Source organism: Gallinula chloropus, assembly GCF_964237585.1.
Source record: "Gallinula chloropus genome assembly, chromosome: 1".
NCBI lineage: Eukaryota > Metazoa > Chordata > Aves > Gruiformes > Rallidae > Gallinula > Gallinula chloropus.
This window is the reverse complement of record NC_140085.1, coordinates 7,851,430-7,868,963: the sequence shown is the minus strand read 5'-3', so window position 1 is coordinate 7,868,963 and position 17,534 is coordinate 7,851,430. Positions and strand designations below refer to the sequence as shown.

At 48.0% G+C, this 17,534-nt stretch overlaps 1 protein-coding gene across 1 annotated transcript in view; it reads left to right on the top strand.

Moving 5' to 3' along the window:
* The window catches only part of FRMD4A (FERM domain containing 4A), a gene marked incomplete at its 5' end in the record, with an annotated part of 377,986 nt that overhangs the window by 263,376 nt on the left and 97,076 nt on the right, over positions 1-17,534 (top strand). The window contains one exon of the mRNA XM_084266245.1: positions 15,537-15,631. Coding sequence (XP_084122371.1) covers positions 15,537-15,631 — 95 coding nt within the window. The remainder of the gene's footprint in view (positions 1-15,536; positions 15,632-17,534) is intronic.

Here is a 17,534-nt window from a genome sequence, read left to right as displayed (position 1 = left end):
TTTCACTTAATATACAACTGCTCAAGTTATTTGGAAAGGAAAAGCAATAGAAACAGCATTCAAATAATGAGGCTCTGACTGTTTATCAGAGGCAGACAAGCATTGAGTTCATGGCATGCTTTCAATGCAAGGGATAAAAATCACCATACAGTTGTGGAAGGGACTATGAGGGAAGAGATGATTGCAACACTAGGGTACTCAAACCCCTCAGTAGTCAAAGCTAATTCCCCACTGCAAGCTGGATGTCTCCTCTGTTTTGTCACAGAGAAGGAGAACAACTTCCCTCTGTCCAAATTCACCTTCTTCAGTTTTTCAGAAATCACATTAAATGTGATTGTTTTCTTCACCCTCACGTATGAAGTGCAGTTCTTCCCAATACTGCAGCCCTAGACGTGACAAAAACATTTACTCCTTGCAGTAGGAGCAAGGATTGTGGTGGGACATCAGGAGGGACAGAGAGATCTATCACACAGGCAGCATCACCACTGGCCAGTCAGCTGAGACACAGGAAGAGGCTTTCTGGATGCTGGCAGAGTCTCCTTCAACTCTTCCTTGAAGAAGAGGAAGCCCTCTAGCATCCCTTGAGGGCAGGCAGCTGCTATCCTGTCCATGGGGCAAGTGTGGCCTCAACACCAGATGCAGTGAAGGACATCAGTCCCTGACTCTGCTCACAGAGAGGTGTGCTTGGGTGCTTGGTCTGGAGGAGCTGTGGGTGAGTCAACACAAGGACAGAGCATTAGCTACACTGTGGGGTTTGGGTCAAGGTCACACCAAGACATCTTTTCCATCACTAGCAGTGCTGAGGAACATTTTAGATACTTTGAGGGACAAAGAGCTGTGCTGTCCTTGGGTTAAAGCTGACTCTGCACTTTGGTAGTGTATCTCAGACCCCATGACTCCATCTGGCTCAGCCCATGCCTAGGGCTCCCTGTGCCCTTGCACTGCATGGTTTGCTTAGTTTGCCCTTGGATCCTCTGTTGTGTTCCTGAGCAGAAAGTGCCCCAAATCTGGGACCCCAACCCACACGACATTTCAATTCAGAAACCAGACCACCTTTGGAAAGTCAGTCCCAGTCCCAAGCCAGTGGGTAAAGACCACTAGTGCCAGTTACAAACCTTGTCCCTGACCTTCATTCTGCAAAAAAGATGATGCAGCTGAGGATTCCCTCTACCTGAAATGAAAGCTCATGGAAAGAGAAGTTGGTAGGACCATGTCTGGCCATTGGCCCTTCCTCCAGGCTTGGAGGCACTTCTGCTTTCAAGTCTGGGAAGCAGTGGAGCTAGTTCTTTAGCCCACCTTGTGCACTCATTCACCCCTTCCCTCTTCTCACGCGACAGTACACCAGCCACTGGCCATGGGTCGCTCGTTTTCAGAAGCCAAACCGCCTTTGTTTGCTTTCTACCCATCCTGATTAGAAAAAATCTTCCTCAATCTCCCATAAAGTCTCCAAGCTTCTCCTTCCACAGTTCATTACATTTATTGGCTTATTCCGCTATCGCCCCATACATGGGTCATCACCCACATTTGTATGCGTTTACACTTTCCAATTATTTCCTCAGTAGCTGTTTATCACTAACAGTTTTTGCCCTGCCTGGGTTCTCTTCTAATCACTCCGTCTTATTTCTTCTTTATTCTTTCTTTGCAGAAAAAAAAAGGTTATTTTTTGGGTTTGTTTTTTAATAAAAGGCACTCCCTATCTCATCCGGTCATTCATTTCTCTCTCCTCCTTTTTAATGGGCCTGGTTTATCACCAGCGCTTCTTTTTACAAATATCAGGGGAAATAAGCCTTTCTTATCTCCCCATTAATTCCTATAGTGAGCAAGTATTATTTTGTGTTCTTTTCTTTCGAGCTGTGGGCAATTATCAGTGCTCTCTGTTGCCTTCTCCTTTATTTATGGGGGTCGCCGTGTGATGATGGTGGGCCTGCAGTCAGGAAATGAAGGCAGGCATCCTCGTCCCCTTCTCATCCACCAGCAGATTGTGCCTTCAAGTGCACTGGGAGCAGAGTTGTTTGGAGAGGGGAGTGGTAGGACTCATCTGGGCTGCAGACAGTTCTGATGAGAGCCAAAATGGTCCGAGTGCTTTCACCACGCTGAGTTTGAGCCTTGATTGTGTAGGGTCAGCAGGTATCACGGGAGAAATAACTGAACATCTAGAAGCAGAGGCAGGAATTGCTTGTGCCCAGGGTTTCTCCATGGCGACTCAATCTGCTTCATCAAGTGCCCTGTCCTTGTCCCTCTTCTGTTGACATGGGTGACTGCTGGATGTGGTGACTGCTGTGACTGATGCAGGGGACCAGCCCAGAGGACTGAGACAGCTTCCTGGCTGCATCCCAAGGCATGCCAGACACGGAAACCTTTGCTTCTCAGGGACACACAGAGCTGGTTGGCTCCATATATAGGCACTGAATGTATGGACTCCTTAGGGTAGACTGCAGTTAGTACTTAATCTAGGAGCTTCTGTCCTTTTGTAGGTTACAAGGTGTTTACTACTCCATTCCATGTGAAATAACCATGGGTTTAGCACAAGCTTAAGCCTTGATTATATTCAGCACCTTCTGCTAGCTCAAGAAGCAAAGACTCCACTGGGGGCTCACCGAGAATGGAGGGCATCCCCTCTGCTGCAGGACAAGGTGTGTTAGACCCTGTCCCATGGCCCAGGCAGCTCTTAGCCATCACTGGTGAACCTGGGGACCACACTCACATGCAGGAGATTAGAGGCCAGACTATCAGTGGGGATGTAAGTGGAGCAGCACTGATTTCCTGTGCCTTGGGAGCTGGACCTGCACAACGCATCACTGTTTTATTCAGCTTCAACGTTAAAGCAGTTTGGTTAGCTCTCCCATTCCTTGCTGTCTCTGACCACTCACCTCCCCACAGCATCTGAGCTTTGCCACCAAGCATTAAGCAACATAACCAACGTCTGGCAAGTGAGGTTCAGCCTCTCTCTCCTGACCTTCCCAGGGGAAGAGTCGTCCATCTGATGTGTAGCATTGCTTTACATTTGAGTGTGTTAAGCCAGAAGCTTCAAAACATTGTGGTATGTTGTTAATTTAGCAACTGTATAAGTACAGATAATTAAACTGATGAGAGCATCCAGGAAGACCAATATGCTTCAACTCCAAGCTCTTTAGTAGTTCTCTTTAGGGAAGGGAGTATCTAATATTGCTGTTTGCGTGGAGGATCTAACAGTAGAGTCAGCTCTTTACTTCCCTAGGTATAAGGGCGGATAAAGAAGATGAATGCACAAAAGCCAATGCTCCCATTATGCTTCTGAAGGCATCTCCCTTCCCCAGTCTCAGCACCATGAGCATGTAGCTCTCGTTAAGTTTAATTAGTTTCTCTGTGTTCGCAAATGGCTTGTAGGATAAAGCAAGAAGATCTAATTCTCTGTGTCAGACCTAGCACCTATTACTGCTCTTATTTACTTTTATTGCCATTGGATTTGCTAAAATCTGAACTAGCTTATCACCATTCATAAGGTGGCCCTGTGGATTTTGCATGTTTATTTTTTTGTAAATTATTTTAATGTGGTTCAAAGATGTGCTGCAAAAATAAGCATTCACTTAGCTTATTAAATACTTTAAGCAACAAAGGAGTGACTTTGAGGGAAATAAACATCCTTATTCAGGAGAGATTTTTAAAAAGCAAATAGAACATAATAATGCAGCTAAGCCAGTATGTCTTGGGAAATTATTTTTCCTTTTCCACATCAGCAATAAGAGATCAAGAGCATTTCCCAGCACCAATTTCTGGAGGCTGGATGAAGGGAGATGGACATTTCTACAGTTGATTTGAAACTGGATGAACTAGAGCGCTTCAGAGGTTTACAGTTGAAAAGATAAATGGATTGTATGAGCTGTCCAATTTCATTATGTGCCCTAGCCAAACTCTTTCTTTAATGTTTGATAGAATTATGATCAAATATTTCAAAATAAAAATGCTGACCTCTGTAAAAAATTGTTGTTGACCTTGTCACGGTAGCTTTAAAGCTTAAAAAGAAAACCAGCAATCTCTCAGCAATATAAAACTTCAACAGATGCTACCAAAGCAAAATGTATATAGAAGGCAGCTGGTTATTCACACTGGCCGAGCTCCTATCAAACCCTGTTGTCAGCTGAGTGTGAAATGGATTCCTGCCACAGAAAGTTGGCTCTGAAGCTCGCTTCATGTTCGAAGTTTGATTTGCCACATGTGATACAGTCGGATGACTTGAAACACAATTGACTTTCTTGCAGCAGTTGACTACTCTTTTTCAAAATTATAGAGACCTCCAGAAAGTGAGAGGCAAGTACACATGCAGCCTGAAATACTTTAAGCTAAACGTTTGCAATACAGATTAGCTGTATTAATTTGTCATGTTGGAAGTGCTTTCATAAACCAGCCCATAGAACTTTAAACCCAGCGTGGTGTGAATAATGCCATAGCCATGGTCTGTTCCCTTTGCATTAAGACAGGCGTTTGAGCCAAAGCCCAGTACACAAACTCTCCAAACTCCACAACATAGACATTTTTCATCTTGAGCTGCTTCAGTTTGTATATTAATTTAGCACCAATCTCCAACTGGTCAGGCCCATCTAATCCAGTCTCCATAGCACAGAATTACAAAATCACAGAATCACACGGATGGAAAAGAGCTTTAAGATCATCAAGTCCAACCGTTCCCATCCTATGCTAAACCATATCTCTAAGTACCATATCTACTCTTTTTTAAACACACCCAGGGATGGTGACTCAACCCCCTCCCTGGGCAGCCTGTTCCACATCCCGACAAACCTTTTGGTGAAGAACCTTTCACTAACATCTAATCTGAACCTGCCCTGGCGCAGTTTGAGGCCATTTCCCCTTGTCCTATCACCTGTTACTTGGCTGAAGAGACCATCGCCCACCTCTCTACACCCTCCTTTCAGGTAATTGTTGGCAGTGATAAGGTCTCCCCTCAGTCTCCCCAAGTGGTGCTCAGGCATTGTCTGGGAGAGCATCAGCTGGCACAGGCCAGCACTGTACAAATGATGCTGCAGGCTGGAGATCAGACACGTCCATGCTATGTCCTTCTTCACTAGTACTGACATAGCCAGTGCTGCTAAACCACAGGAATCCAAGTGCCAAATACTCCTGGTCCAGGTTATCTGGAGATTAGGTGACCTGGGACATGCTTAAATGTCTTGAAAACAGTGTCTTGCTTTGAAGCACAGATTGTTGTGCCTTCTGCTTACATGAAATGTATAGTCTTCATGAAACAGATGGTCTCCAACCAGGGCAAAGTCCTCCTGTGTGTGGGTATCTTCCTTCTGCTCTGCCGATTGATTGTCCATACTCGTCTTGTTTATCCATGGAAATCCCATAGATGTTTCATGCAGGCAGGAAGCTGTTGAATAGCTCATTAATAGGATCAAGACATTGAGATCTATTTGGAGAGCTAGTGAATCGAGCTGTCATAGCTGGGAATGGGCTTTTTCTGCTCTGTGGGAACTGAATTTGCTTGAACGTCAACAGTTTGGGCTCACATAAGCAAGTACCTTTTCTGCATCAGTCCTCCTGAGTTTGTGCCTCATTAAATTTGCTCTAAATTCCCTCAAAAAAGGTCTCAGTCAAAACTGTCGAATTCGGGGTGGATTTTTCACTAAAGCCATACTAATCCACAGAATGCTGCTCCTGACAGTGCTGTAAAACCTCCCAGAGCGAGTCTCCTGAAAGCACCACGTCTGCTAGAGTAAACACGGTGAAGCAAGCAGGCAGCCAGGCTTGTCTTCAGGAGTGCCTTCTGAAGGATGAAACAGATTTGGTCTTGTGTTAGGTTCTGGGAGAAACCCAAAGAAAGATAATAGAGGAAGGATCTGTTTCCTCCAACCATCCACAAACAAGTCTAGAAAGTTTAAATAAAGAATAATAAAAGTTGCTTGCGCGATTTGACTCGGGGCAACTGTTTAACTTGCTTCAGTGATGTTTTCATGGCTGATTAGCTGAGCCGGCAGTGACCTTGGCAGCGCTACAAAAGCAATTTTTTACATCAGTCAGCATAAGGAATTCCACACTTTCTATCAAATCTCTCCTGAAAAGGTGTCTGCTTGCCCTCGCAATCTGGGTTTTCTTCTGCGGTTGGACAGATCTTCTCACTTGATTCACACTCCTGGGCACTACTCAATTGGAAAGGACTCGAGGGTGGCTGCATATGAGGTTCCCCAGCACAACCTCCTGTACTGCCCAGAAATATCACCCAGGGAGCATCAGGATTTCGAACACTTGCCCTCGATTCTCAGGCCTCTGGAAATCCCGTGCAAGGGGCCGCTTGTGCATGCATACAACAGCACTCTGGCATACAGGAGGTACACTGGGAGACAGTGGACCTGGCACAGATGCTTCGTGAAGGTGATGTCCATCTAGCCAGCATGTCCAGACTGCACAGGGGATATCCCAGGCAGACAGAGTCACAGAATCACAGATTCACAAGGTTGGAAAAGACCTTTGAGTGTATGAGACTTTGCTGTCCTATGCTAAACCATGTCCCTATGTAAAGGGGCACAATCACTGCCCTGGATATACTGGCCACATTATTTCTGATACAAGCCAGGACGCTGTTGGCCTTCCTGGCCACCTGAGCACACTGCTGACTCATATTCAGTCGACAGTATGTCCCGCCTTGCAGTGTGTTGATCCTAGCCCAAGCAGCAGCAGCAGCTCAGGGCATCAGCCTGTATGCCACATGCAGTATCTTCTCCCTATCCCCAGCCCTGCAGAGAACAGTGATGTAGATTCACAGGTGAAATGTGATGCTCCAAGCAGTCACCAAGTCTCCTCGTGCTTCAGGTCTACGGATGGAAAAACACATGTACACAAAGTGTGTGTCAGCCCCAAAACTCATCCTTCTGTCCTTGGTGCATCGTCCGGCTGTCTCACCTGTACATGGGGACACTAGCTGTTTCCATCAGATAGAGAGGAGATGAGCAGGCAGAGGGCTAAGGGAGGAAAGAGGGAAGCGCTGAGGCTTTTGTCATGCATGAGAGTAAGGTCTGAGCATGGAGCAGTGAAGACGGGCAGATTTCCCGTCCCAGCACCAGTAGCAGCTGGCTGGCCCTTTTGGATGCAGTCACCTGAAAACACTGTCAGTGTCACAGGATGATACAGAAGGCAAGAGAGATAAATGGGGTCAGTGGGCACCGATGCAGACCCCATCTGAATGGGGGAAGCGTGCAGCTGCCCCTGTGTCGGGCAAGAAGGGGAGGAGGGATGCTACAGACCCAAAAGTGTCTTTTTCCTCCCACCAACTGCTTCTCATTTTGGTTTTGACGTGAATTTGCCATGCAGGCTTGGCTGGCTCATGCTCTCTGTTTTCTCTGACTCCAAAAATATTTAAGCAGATTCACACTGCTAATATGTAGGGGAATTAGAGAGTGTCAGCAATGGCTTCTGACTTAAGATATTGAGTGTCAGGTATTAACTGAACCCAGAAATGCAGCTATCTGTGAATATTCCTAAAGCAACTTGTCAGTAGGGTGTTTCTAATCCTTTTACCAAACAGACTTTTAAAAAAACTTCAGGGTTTTTTTTTTCTTTGTCTCTCTGACCCTAATAAATCTTAATTCCCACAACTTGCGGGTGTTGACTTTCCAAGAAAAACATCAATGGCGCTTTGTCACCACCCTCCAGGTTCCCAGAGAGGCTGCTGGAGGCAAGTTGTCTCATTTTCCTATGTAAATGAAGAAAAAGAGATTTTTTTTTTAGAGCCAGCCGCTGACTCCAGGAAGAGGTGCTGCCTTGTGCCAGCACAAGCAGCGTTCCCACCGCCGGTCCCCGACACTGATGGAGTTCATCTGTTTGGTGATAAAAAGCAAGACATTCCTTTGCCAGGCATCTTGCATTTCAATGAATAATTTTTTCACCCAACTACATCCCCAGCCTGCTTCGATTATGGGCGCTCCATGTATTGACAGAGGAAGGCAGCGCTGAGGAACGGCGGCTCTATCCCGTAAGGGGAATTGCAAAGCTCCAACCCCCTACGGCCCCAAACCTTCAGCCTGAGCGGGTTTGTACAACGTTATTACGCTGCATTCAGACAAGATAGTCACTGGAAGGGCCCTTGTTTGGTATTTACATAACGCCACGGATGCAGTGGCTCTGGGTTCCTCTTCCCTTTGAAGTGCGTAACATGGGTTAAACAGCCGGGTGACAGAGCTGTTGGCAGAGCCAGTTTGACAAGGAGAACATCGGGGAGTGAGTGACAGTTCAATGGAACCCTGGATGAGAGATTTGGGTGTTTCACACACAAGGAAGCAGGGGTGGGAGGGAGTTAACGGTCGGTAACCACCATAACGATCGCAGGGTAACGTACTGCCTAATGCACAGGGGTGTACAGTGCTGCTGGCCTTCAGCAGATAAGGCTGCTGGCCACTGACCAACCAGCCCCTGGAGAAACAGTGGGAACTAAAAGGGTCTTTACAGGCACCTTTACTGCCCTTATCTCTGAGGTGGCAGGGCACAATTTGGTGGCCAGTTTTAGAAGATGATCTAATTCAGCAAGAGCACCTGCACTTTGCTTCATTAGCAAATGATAATAGTGAGTGGAGAGGAAGAACTGTGTGTGAATCATCCTTTTGCAACCTTTATTTCCTTCCAATTGCGCTGCCAAGGCTCTATACAGACAGGCAAAAGCCACTGATGAAGGAGCATTGTGCCCTGCCTGGTGGCACCAGCACCACACTGGGCACAGCCAAGGCACGAATTACTCTATTTTTCCACCTCACCTCTCCTGCTCATGGTCTGGCCACACCACACACCACCCTATATTTCAACTGAAGCCTCCAAAGAGATGCTTTTCAGATGTCCAACCTTTGAGCCTTCAGCAAAACTGCACCGAGGCAGTGAAACCCAAGAGGCTGGTTTGAAGTAGGCACATATCACGGTCCGTCCGTCCTGCAGAAACCAAACCTGCTGGGGAACTCACCAGGCAGCATCTGCTACGCCTGCTCTCATAAATAAAATAGGTCGTGGCTCTCTGGCTGGGCTGGAAGCCACTTGGCACAGCCCAGCTTGTGTTCCTGGTGGGGGGAAAACTCCCTCTCCCCCCAAGCAGGGTGACCATCCTTGGGACTCCATCTGGTCTAGCTTTGGCTTGGAGGGTGCCAATGGGCCAGCCTGCACCAGTACACCCTCAGTTATATAGCAACAATTCGAGGCAGCCCTGGAGCCTGTGCCTGACCACAGCCTGGGTTATCAGCACAAAATTCGTTTGGCTGAGCACTGGTACTGCAAACAGTCTTTAGCATTGCAGCACTCTGCATTCTCGTGATATGTCTTGCTGCAAGTCCCTCCAGCAAGGAGGCAGGGGCTGGTAGTGGTCTTTATAATGTAATGGAATGAGGCGTTACCAAATGTGATCTGGTTACCTGGATCCCACAGTTCAGTATGTCTCTGTTTTGGGTGGATTTGGGCAGCACGTGTCTGCCTGTAGGTTAAAACTATGCCTTTCCCAGAACCTTCTGCCATGGAGAATTAGGGAAAAGCTATGAAATGGGGGAGGGGTTGGGGGGAATAGACAGGCTTGTTTGACAGTTCATAAAACAATAAAATATACTTTGTGTGTTCCTGCCTTTCTAGGGACATACCAGCAGCTGCTAATACCATGTCATCTGTTTTTTATTCATGGCACTGCTGGACTGGGGATAGATAATCTCTCCCTATAACTCACTCATTTCTAAGTGTAATGGGAAGCTGTCACTGAGAAACACGGTTCTCTCCCAAGAGTGGGCAGCCCATCTTTCCACTGGGGAAACACACGACTCTGGAGTTCCTCGGGCTGCTCAAATCCCAGTAACATTGTCTTTTAATTATATTGAATATTTAACACTAGAATGCTTGTGTTTCTGCTGTATTTTCCATGATGACTGACAATGTCTGCTCAAGCTACAGAGAAATCCATGCTCTTCTCTGATTTTGAGACAGGCAGATGTTTACTCCTCAGGCACTGAGACAGCTGAGGCCCCCATGGCTTGCTGAGATGAGCTCCCAGTTGCACCCACAGTGGTACTGGAGCTACTTGGTTTGCAGCCCCCAAGGAAACCCTCCTCAGATGGCAGTGCTGGCCTCTCAGGGCAGGATTTGGTCAGAGTCAGGTTAGATATTCACAGAGTTGATCCTCAGCTGAGTCAATCACCAAGCCCTCTTGGAGAAAGTCATTTGTAGGACTTCAGCCTGTTTTAGGATGAGCAGAGTTGCCCCTAGAAGCTTCCTCAAGGATACAAGGAGATTCTTTTCCCTAGAATCCCTCTTCATCCTCCTCCCATCCTGTGGCCAGCACAGCAGTATCATCACTAAACCTGTGTGATGGTGACAATATCTAGCACGAGGAGGCACCAAAATGGGTTTTGCATGTCACCTTATGAGCAAAGCCCTGCTTTGTATCACCTGCATCTCACCTCCTCCTTTCCTTCTCTCCAGCACTGGGGAGGTCTCCTGTGAGCAGATTCCCAGCCCACTCCCCCAGTGGGTCCAGCAGCCCCTGTTAGTGGGGTTACACTAATGAGAACTCTTCCAATAAATACATGAGACAGCTGTGATACTCAGGGCTTTCTAACATTGAATCAGTATGCCCCATCCCTCATGCAGCCTCCGTCTCCCTTCCCAAGGCACTCTTGGGGCTGCCCTTCCCCTCCTCACTTGCCTCTAGTGCTATGCTCTGCCTTTATTCAGGGAAGTTGCCTTCATGTCTAATTGGGAAGAGGCGCCTGTACAAACTGCACCTCTCCACAGTGTCTCTGTGCAGAGAGAAGTGAGGTGCATGGAAGAGGGACCCATCCCCTGTGGTTAATTTGTCAGTGCTGAATGCTCCTTAAAATAGAGCCAAGGAGATAAAGGCAGAGCCTGGGCATTGCATGCACCAAAGTCCTCTTGGTATGGTTCTCTCTAGCACAGGCTGTGCCTGCAGCCCAGGATTTGAGAGGCTCTTTAAGCTCATGGAAATGCAGGGACACAGCCCTGGGACTGTCAGCCAGCTGACTGTCAACCCCATACTTGCACTTTTGGTGGGTTTGCATAGGCTTTCTTGGTGCAGGTTCAGGTCACAGAGCCGCTGTTGAGACTCAGTTCTTCCCCTGCCACCTCCCAACACCACTAACAAAGCTCTCCCGTTCCTTGAAGTCATCACTTGCACCAATTGAAGTTGTTTTAGAGGAGAGGGAGGGAATGAGTTCACTGCTTCCAGGATCTGGGATTGTAGAAGAGCCGTGCCCTGTGCTCGCTCTGCTGAGGCAGAAGTGACTTGCAGTTGCAGAGCATCACACAGCGTTTCAGATAAACCTCTCAGGCATGGCCCAGGGCACAGTGAAGGTTGTCTGGGCCACTCCACTAATTAGGAGACAGCCCCTAATGAGCCTCTGCTCTCCTTCCTCTCCAAGAGGAAGCATCAGAGCACTTCCAAGTCAGGTTTGACTTCGCAGAAGAGTTGCCCACCCTACAGATGACCAGGAATCCCATGGATGATGCATTGATGCCATCATGCCAGGCAGGTGGATCCATCGACCCAGTATTGAGGTACTGAGTTTTGTGGAAAGTGCCCTCATGTTTGCAAGTCCAGAGAGCCCTGGTTGCAAAGTGTTACTTGTCCCAGGAATTGGGGAATACAGGTAGGAGTCCAGAGCTGTGAGAGCATGGGGCTTACTCCTGTGTAGAAAAGCTTCAGGGACAGTGTCTTTACCTACAAAAAGTCTAGTGTGTGTGCCAGAGATTCCATTGTGGGAGTGTGGGTCTCCCAGCCCTTCCTCCTGGCAGGGGAAGAGCCCTCACAAGGAGCAGGCTGTTCTCCCCTGGGCCATGGCTCTGGTGTGCAGGGACCACAACTGGGGCCCTGCTGATTCCTCCAGTAAAAATAACATTTCGTTCTCTAGTAAAAAATACTGGATGCAGAAGGTCCTGGGCCCCACTTTCCATTGATTTCCCTGCTCTCAGAGAGCAGCACTCATCTTCTTCGATGTGTCTGTGATGGAAGTTTTATTAATGCAAAATGAATATCCCTCTGGAAAATGAAGTCCAGAAATTAATAATGAATTAAAACAACTTGCCACAGGCATCGCTAATGAGTGCTTTGTCTGCATGGCTCACATGAAAGGAGGTCATTGCTCAGCCGTTCCCATCGCCAACAGCGAGCAGATTAACCGTTAACTTGGAGCGCGTGGGTCTCTCCGGAGAGAGGGGGACGGGGGCTGCAGCTCAGCTTGGGCTCAGCAGGGTTTTCCTGCCCTTATCCCTGCTCTGCCAGTTTGGCTTGAGGAGCCTTTGCTACTACCTTCTTCCTGCCCTCTCTGAAGATTCAGGTTGCCGGTCTGTGCTGGGAGAACAGTGGACTCGTCCCAGTGGAAAGGACAATAACCTTGCAGAGCTTAAGAGGAGAATGGAAAGTAATCTTGGAGGGGACTAGCAGGGCTTAAGTTCACCACCATAAGCCTCTTCAGGGATGCTGGGCCCGTAACTGACCTGGCACCGCTCCAGTGCTGGGTCTGCATCTATTGTTCTTTTCCCTTATCTTGCAAGGCAAAGGGTTATCCTCCCTTATCTGCTACCGAGGGCTTTGGAGGAAGCCCCAGGCAAGGGCAGTGGAGATGGTGCCCCTGCTGAGCCCGGGGGGCAAGGAGGGGGCTGTGCTGGGAAAGGAGCATCTGCCACCAGGCACTAGAGAAGGGGAGGTTGTCACGCCATGCTGACCACCTGCCTGCTGCTTTTTTCAGTCCCCAGGTCTTGCTCAGCAGAGGTGAGGCAGCACGTTGCATTCACCCATCTTTCTCCAGGGAGGGTGGCATAAGGCAGGTGTTTTCAGGTGCTGCTCCTCACACTATGCCCAGGGCTGGATGCAGCAGTGCATGGGGCAAGGGATGCCAGGCATCACTTCTCCATGACATGGCTGAACACCAGAGGCTTTTACGCCTCGTTCAGTGGCCCTTGTGACAGTGCTGGGTGGCTGAAGATGAGGGACCCATCACTTCCCCATGTCTGCAGGCAGCCTGTTGCACAGCAGCTATTTACTGCTCTGTTCTGCTTTCTTGCAAAGTACAAAAGCTTAACCTATCCCCTCCAAGTGCTTATTCCAGGTTTGGGAAAATGCTGCTGCATTTGAGGCATGCTTTTTTGCCACCCTTCCCCTCCCTTTCCCTCTCAGGTAGGACACCCAGAAAGGCTGGCTGATGTCTTGCTTCCTTGCTTGGCAGCACAATTACACATTTATGAAGTAACTGAGTCATCCCAGAGCATTGTGACTCAGGCAGTGCCAGCCACGTGACACCACACCTGCCATGCACACTGTCACAGGGATGCCCAGACTCACCTCCACTGCCCCAGCCAGTGGCCCTGGGCACAGAGGGGTCAGTCCTGCCCTCCCTTACCCATCACTGGTCATGCATTCCCAGCCCTCCTTTTGTGGTAGTGCTGGGCTGGGCAGAAATCCCTGTCTAGTGCAGAGAGAGTTTGTTCCAACTGGGAGAGAGAGGAGCAGGAGTGGGGGAACAGCAAGGCTTAGGCTCTCCGACTGCACATCGAGAGGCACAAACCCCCTTCCTTTCTCTCCTCCAAAAGTTTGCATCTGTCTGTTGTTCAACTGAAAACTCATCCACTGGCCCCATAAGTACACACACAGAACCTGTGTATCTCTGAGTTAACGCTGCAGCCTTACCATCCTCTTCATCACAGTACCTGGGTACCAGACTGTGCCTTGTCCATAAAAAGCTCTGGCAAAGGGAGGTTCATCCTACAGGAGACAGGGATGCCACGAATGTCCATTGCACCCAGCACAATGTCAGGAGACGAGTATTTGAGGAGTCTGAAATACTTGGTGTAGCTGGTGTGCTCCTTGCTTGTGTCCCTGAAGGGACTCAAGGGGACACAGACACGATCACAACCCGGTGTCTGGTCTGCTCGGCTCCTGACCAGCTCTGCTGTTCTGAAGCTGGTTCAGGAGTCTGGATAGCATAGCCACAACACCAACAGTAGACATGCTGCAACAACACAGACATGAGAAGTCTGACTTTGGGAATTAAAATGAAGCTTGTTGCATCCCACCTCTTCGCTACCTGCCAGGCTGTTCTTCCTACACAGCAACTTGTCTCCTACTCGGAGGCTGCTTTAGGCTCGTGCTGCATTTAGGCACAGCTATTGCTTCTCTCTCTGCTGGCACAACCTAGAAACTACCCCTTGTGTATGGCAGCAGCATGGATATTGCTGGTAACTGCCCTGGGATGTAGCAGGCACCCCAAGGATCGCCACAGGTGGAGGATGGTCTAACTAATGCTCACATGAATGCTAGAGAAGCATTTCAGGGCCAGAGAAGCATTTCAGGCCTGGCTCAGCTGATCCAGTACTAGGTCAGTGCTGGGTTTAGGGATATTTTTACAGAGGTTGAGAGTCTGATGAATCTACTTGAAAATTAAGTACATGTTGAGGTTTTTTTTAAACACAGGCTGTGTTTGTATTTACAGGAGAGTCAATTAGGAAAACAGGGTTCTAAGGTCCCCATCACTCATTTTCTGCACAGCATCATCACTTCATCTCTGTTTAACAACAGGTTCACATCTGGGGTAACTCTGACTCAGCTGCTTGATGGAGTCATTGGGCAGTCAAGCCTGCAGACAGCTTTATTTTCACTGAGGCTTGCAACATAGAGATTTGTAGGCCAAATCCTTGTGAGCAGTCACTAAGGAACACTGTTGGGATGTATGATGCCAGCTGTCCCAGCGCTGCTGTAACCATTGCAGCTCTAGGCTCTGGGGCTACTACAGCCTGTGGGATCACAGGCTGCATCTATCCAGATCCTTTGTGCCCCTGATCCTTACGAGTGACAGTCAGGACAAGAGAACTGCTATGGCCAAGACTTTAGTAGCCCAGTAGGAAACTCAGGAGCTTAGTGGAGCTGGTGGAAATTCACAGAGGGAGAAGGAAACATTAGACTTAAAAGTCAAACAGGGTTTTGCAGAAAAGGCAGAATTGCCCTGTGGTAGTAATGCACCATCCTCTGTTTGGGGTGAACATCTCTCACCTTGGCTTTTATGCTCTCACAAAGGGCATTTTGAAGGCGTCCACTACTTCCCTCTCTTTCCTTCCAAATGCCTAAATGTGAGGACACAACCTTATCCCTACATGACAAGCAGTACTGAATGGGAAACAGTTTTGTTCTGTCACTTACTTCTCATTTGGTTCTGTCACGTCCTATCTTTCAGCACTCTATTTTCTTAGTGCTATGAGCATGTATCTCTGCTGGGTGTGTGAGTGGGTGTCTGAAGCGTGTTTGCAAAGGTCCTTGATAAAAAGCTTTAGCGACTGAAGTGATCAGAGGCACGAGTGAGCTGGTCGTGGTAGATCTGAGCACTGGCAAACGGCAGGTCATCTGCCTGTGGAGACATTAAGCACTGAAGAGGTGCTCATTTCAAGGAGCTAATGCTGTTTGTGGATTTAGCTTGAACACCAGAGGGATAACCTTCCAGGATAGTGTTTTGCTCCAGAAGCACAGTGCAGTTTTAAGTTCTCTTCATTAATCACTCGCTCTCATTCTTGTTTTCCAGCCAAAGCTCTTGGCCAAGGAGTTGCTTGACTTGGTGGCATCTCATTTCAACCTGAAGGAGAAGGAGTACTTTGGAATTGCATTCACGGATGAAACGTAAGTGTGAGAAATCAAAGACCTGTTAGGCAGCTCTTAGGTCACAGGAAAGCTTGGGGGGTTTGTCATAAGCAAAATGACCAGCCCAGAAAACCTGTGTACACCAAGGTCCTATGCCAAGGTCTAGGGAGGAATGGACCTTGCACTGGAGTCTGTCCTGCACAGCATCTTCTTCAGAGGGCTGGTGGCCTCTCACAGCAAGTTAAACATTGCCAGAGGTGTACAGAGGCAGTAACAATCCCATCTGAATCCCACCTTCAAAGAGTTGGTGTCATTTGGCACTGGTAAAAGGTTAGCTTAAACTCTCATGGGCTTAAGATCCACTCGCTGCTTCAAAATTATTACCAGATTGGCGGAACTGTTCAATTAAAGTGTTAATCAGTTTATTCACCCAAGCAGGCTTCAAATTAATGCTAAGTTATTTCAAGGAAAGGAAAAAAAATTCCTCACAAAATTACTCTATTATTTCCAATGTTTTAGATCCCAGATTAGAGTTTCTTAAGAAAGAGAAAGAAGAAAATGTGAGAACAGAAGGGATTTCTAAATTTAATGTGAACGAAAAGCAATTTCAAATATAAAATTTCCACTGGGGAACGGATTTGCCCTTAGCAGGAGTCACACAACAGCCTCATGGCTGAGCTAAACCAAAGGATGGGACCCTGACATTGCAGTCACCTCAGGCAATGTTGGTTGCTTGCCTTGAACCCCAGCTCCCAGAGTCCTAATGTTACCACAAAATGTGAGGGTTTGTCTCAAGAGAGGCCATTTCCAGTCACTGTTTAAAACACAAGTATAAAATTAGCACTGGGAAAACATTAAAGGTCTGCCAAATTACATGATTAGTCCTAGAGTGTGGCCTTTCTGTGCTGCTACACAATCCCTGATACTTTTTTACAGCTGCTTGTCTGTAGTTTGACCATCCTGGGCATATGGACTGTGTCTTGCATGCATGCTCACCACACCCCACCTTGCTTTGCAGTAGAGAGGGGTATTTTCTGTACATTAATCAGGAAGAAGATTCCTACACTTATACTGTTTAAAAAAAACCCAACCCCAAGCTTTTCAAACCCGCACTGTGTTCCCAGAACAGCTGACTCAGCTGTATTGTTGAACCAGCTCTGTTCTCCTGCTGAAGTGGCAGCAAAATGTAAAGTATCTGCTGGGATAATGATTTGGGATCAGGTAATCAGCGGCTGCTGGATAATTGCACAAACACATCCACATTCAACTCTGCAGCAATCATCTCACTAGAGACAGTTCCTTTGGCAAGTGCCTGCCCTGGGCAGCCTGAGGCCATCTCAGGACATGGTTCCCAGGGTGCAGGGTTGCTCAACATCAGGCACAGAAGCAGGACCCAAATCACAGGAATCCCCCAGAATCCATCCCATCTCACTGACACAAGCAGCTCAGCTCTGTAAGAGGTCTCAAGCCCAGCACAAATGAATGAGACTGGTCCTCAAAGAAGGAGCAGCACAAGGCTCTGGCAACTTGCAAAGCAGGAGGAGGAAGTTACTCTTCTTGTTATTTTTTATCGGAGACAGCAATTACTCAGTGGGTACTGCCTGAGGGGTGCAGAGAAGCCATGCAGGGAAGCCAAAGCAGACTGACATCAACATCTTCCCTTAACAGTTCTAGGAGCACAGGTTAAAAACAAGAAACACGTGTCAGACTGCAACCAGATAGCAGCTGAGCAAGCCCCAGCTTTCAGCTCAGCTGAGTGGGCACAGGGCTCCCCTGGGAGTGCAAGGGAAGCTAATGAGGAGGTGTCAGCAATTAGATAAAGCCCAGCCTCCCCTGGGGATTCCAGGTTTAGCATGGAGCATCGGGAACGAAGATCTGGCTTAGTGATGGGAGGAAGGACAAGAGGCTGACAGAGGCTGTCGAGGCAGTGCTTGTAGATGTG